Below are 3,884 nucleotides of genomic sequence, written 5' to 3' on the forward strand. Positions count from 1 at the left end.
ACTAATGCATGAAAATCCTAACCTCAAAAAAATCACCCGTTACATACGTGCGCGCACGCAACACTTTTAACAGCACAGCACAGCCACCCAACTCTATATCCACTAAATATTACTCATACGTAGCGGTGTCCCATGTGAAATACTCACAGGTAGGCAGTGACTATAAAGAGATGGATGCTCATAAATTTCTCTTCCAACAATATTCGCATTATTGAACTTTTAAAGTGCAATCACGATATTTAAACACTTAACACAATATTATTGCAGCATGCTACGTGCCAGCCGTGCAAAAAATAAATGAATAATTTTGTAAAAAGGTGAAAAGTTTCAGCTTTATTGGTTTAATATTAATGCCTGCATAGCAGCATGCAAAAGAATGTGATAAATTTGAGTATAAGGAATGGATATACATGTGTATATATTATCAGCATATGTAAATGTATGCAAAAAAGAACAAATATGAAAAGCATGGAAGTATGAAAAAGGGTTGCAAACAAAGCGAGAGAAAGCAAAGTAAATAAAATGAAAAGAAACACAAATCAACGCTGACATTACCAATACGCAGACAATTCGCACACAATTTTATTAAAATCACGCAGACGTATATATGTATATATTTGTATGTAGTCTTGCATATGTGAGCGTGCACACGTGCAAGTCATAATAATTCACAACTTACGCTATCTGCTGGCAGCGTCGGTGTAAAATTCGCAGGTGGCTGCATTGATTTGGCATAGCAGGCTTACATATGTCGATATGTATGTATATGTGTATGTACATTAGGGTGGTCCAGAAATGCATGTAAAAAAAGTATCGGCGGAATTTTTAGGCTCTCACCCTCCAGAATTGTTCTATTGAAAATAAATATTTTTCAATCGGAAAACTCGGGTTCTTTTTTCCCAATAATAATACCCAATACTATTTTTTCATAATAACTATATTTTATAGGCCCGCCAAAAACCCCACAAAATGCAATGGGGGTCCATTAAAAAATCGTTTATATTAACAAATGTTTAAATAAACAATTGGGTAACATTTCTGGAAGTCTCCTGAAGAGAAACAGAGTTTTCCGAATGATTTTCAATACAAGTCACATTAAACCAACGAATAGGAGTTAAACGTCCTACCAACTTGGTATGCTTGCGAAAAGTTTTCTTTGCCTTTTTTAGAGCCTCTATTTTTTTGGAATTTTTTTTAGCTCAAATATTTAAAAACGTGTGAATGTGTTTTTGATTGCCCACATTGTTTGTGCATGTGTAGTTATTTATTTTTGGATGGCCACTATTGAGGAACTCCGCAACAAGCTGAATTGTGTAGCTGAAAGCCAGAAAAGCGCTGAACGTATGAAAGGCTTGTTGTGGAGTTGTACTCTTAGTGCGCCTCATTTCTCAACTGGAATCAGGCAGTCAGCAATGGAAAGGCGGAAATCTCGATGGGAAGCCAGCATCTTAGCTACTCGAAATTCCCACCTGCTCCCGAAATGAACTCTTCAATAAACCAACATATGCTAGCAATAGTACCACATCTCCCGGTCACTATATATGTACCAACTTCGCACAATTAAGGCAAGATTATTCGGAAGATTTGCTGAGCTGTATGAGCTTTATATCCATTTGGACGTTGTTCTGTCCTTCCATAGAACCCAGGCCCTACAGGGTTGTAGTACGCGGCTCTCACCACTCGGCTACGACAGCAAGTGCTCCTATGTTTTTAACTGAAGAACGAAAAGTGCATTTTAAAATGACACTCAAACCTTTTTGAAAAACTTAAAGGAGGGGAAAAAATTCAATAAATAAAAAAGATTAAAAAACTAATCTTCAAAAAAAGAATGCTTAAGTAGAGAAACCTTTATGAAATATCACCCGCGACCCTTATCAACTGATTGTAAGAGTTAATTAGGCAGGCATGACCGAAGCAAATTTTCACAAACCAAACCAACACATACTCCTCAACAAGCAATCACCAGCAATACAACTACAAATTGCCTTCTATTAGCGATATGTTTGATTAGATTTCAAACGAAAAGGGAAATAGAAATTGAGATGACTTGAGAATTTTACAAGAAAAATAAAAATAAAACTAAAAGTGAAAGTGAAAGTGAAGGAAGAGGATTTGTATTTCACTTTTCAATTTAACTTTCAAATCCCAACATCCTTCACGTTTACGTTTCGCGTTTACGTCAAACTTACAAGCGTAACTTGAGCTCTCTTATAATCTACATAAGTTTTGTTGCTGTTATTGTGTAAAACAATTTTAACTTTACCTCTGCATTTTATGGCATAATGTCTGTATATTTTTTTCGTTTTGCATTCTAACAGCAACAGTTTTGTTAGCAACGCATTCATTCGTTCTTTTACGCTTTTGAATTAAACGCTGCTTCAATCAATGCACACCATCTATCCCGCCCACTGGCTCTCTTACTCACCCATTGGCTCTCTTACGCGCCCACTTACTCAATCGCACAATCATTCATTCATTTTTGCATTCTATCGTTCTTTCATTCTGGCAGTCAGTTTATTTACTTTATTTTTTCCAAATCTTTCGTTGTAGCTACAACAACCGTGCGCGGTTAAGGCTGCCGCTGTTGATGTGGACGGTCCCGCTGCCCCACCCTACGACCTGGATGCGATAATAAATCAGCTTTTGTATCCTAATCCGGTTTATCAATTGCATGTAAGTACGAATATATTGTGTTCATTTTTGTGCTATAAAATTGTTTGGTAGTGAATATGTAAACAGCGGCCAAAGGTGAATGAAGTCCTATGTAGTATTTTTCTTATTTCATATTTATTCGAATTTAATGATTAGCGGAAATTTTTCTACTTTCAATTGAGAGCGAAGAAGAATAAGGAAGTGAATGTAGGAGGAACAGAATAAATGCGCGTATTTTAGCTATAAATAGAAAACATTTTTTTTTATCAATTTCTTGTACCTTACCGCTCTTTAACAGTACTGCTCGAATTTTAATTAGTAAAGAAATACATAAACCGTCAGCAAAAAGTATTGGCACAGCAAATTTTTCACAATATATGCGAACAAATTTTTCTAATATTTTTCCGGCAATTTTTTATAAATTTTTTTTTTCACTCTACAGCAAAAAGCATAAAAATATAATTCCTAAACTTTGGCAAAATTCACGAAAATTCTGCAAATTTTCATGCAAATTTTCATCTTTTTAATCAGATTTTCTGGAACTTTTTTGAGTATGCAGATTTGTAGCTCAATCAATTTTATTATAATAAAGTACAGGTCTTAAGTAGCTATGAACCGTTAATTTTTGGCAATTTTTTCACGCAGTCTCTTCCATAAAAAATTTGTTTTCGAAAATACTTTATATGGAAAAAAATGCAAAACACCTTCAACAAAAAAAAAGTCTCAAAAATAAATGCGATTTTTGACTAACTCTGAACGTGCTGCAAATGGGCTGCAAACTGCATACTCAAAATTCTAATATTCCACTAATTAAAAAGTGGAAAATTGCATGAAAATTGCACGAGTTTTGCACAAAGTTTAGGAATTATATTTTTATGTTTTTGGTCGTAGAATGAATCATATATTAAAAAAAAATTTACGAAAAAATATTAGAAAAAAAAAACTTTCGCATATATTGTGAAAAATTTGCTGTGCCAATACTTTTTTACGGCAGTGTATATATGCAAATGATTTTTCATCCTAAAGCTTAATTTCTATTTAGTATTTCTCATGAAAAATCACAAGAAATATTTTTCATTATTTCTTAAAGAAATAAATATAGTACGAGCACTTTTTTAGAGCTGCAACGGTTTTACGATATTTTGGGAGAAGAAATTTGTCCTGAAAGCTGGAACTATGCTTTTATGAGTATCTAATCAAGAAATCTAAACATCAGTTAAAGCAAAAAAAAA

At 33.9% G+C, this 3,884-nt stretch overlaps 1 protein-coding gene across 1 annotated transcript in view; it reads left to right on the forward strand.

Moving 5' to 3' along the window:
* Positions 1–2,877, forward strand: part of LOC118745281 (protein gooseberry-neuro-like) — a 16,589-nt gene extending 13,712 nt beyond the window's left edge. Inside the window, exons 3-4 of the mRNA XM_036478807.1 lie at positions 2,551–2,673; positions 2,809–2,877. Of these exons, the coding sequence (XP_036334700.1) occupies positions 2,551–2,673; positions 2,809–2,877 (192 nt within the window). The remainder of the gene's footprint in view (positions 1–2,550; positions 2,674–2,808) is intronic.
* Positions 2,878–3,884: the final 1,007 nt, after the last annotated feature.

This window comes from Rhagoletis pomonella, unplaced genomic scaffold (assembly GCF_013731165.1).
Source record: "Rhagoletis pomonella isolate Grant_MI unplaced genomic scaffold, Rhpom_1.0 Rhpom_scaffold_00008, whole genome shotgun sequence".
Lineage (NCBI taxonomy): Eukaryota > Metazoa > Arthropoda > Insecta > Diptera > Tephritidae > Rhagoletis > Rhagoletis pomonella.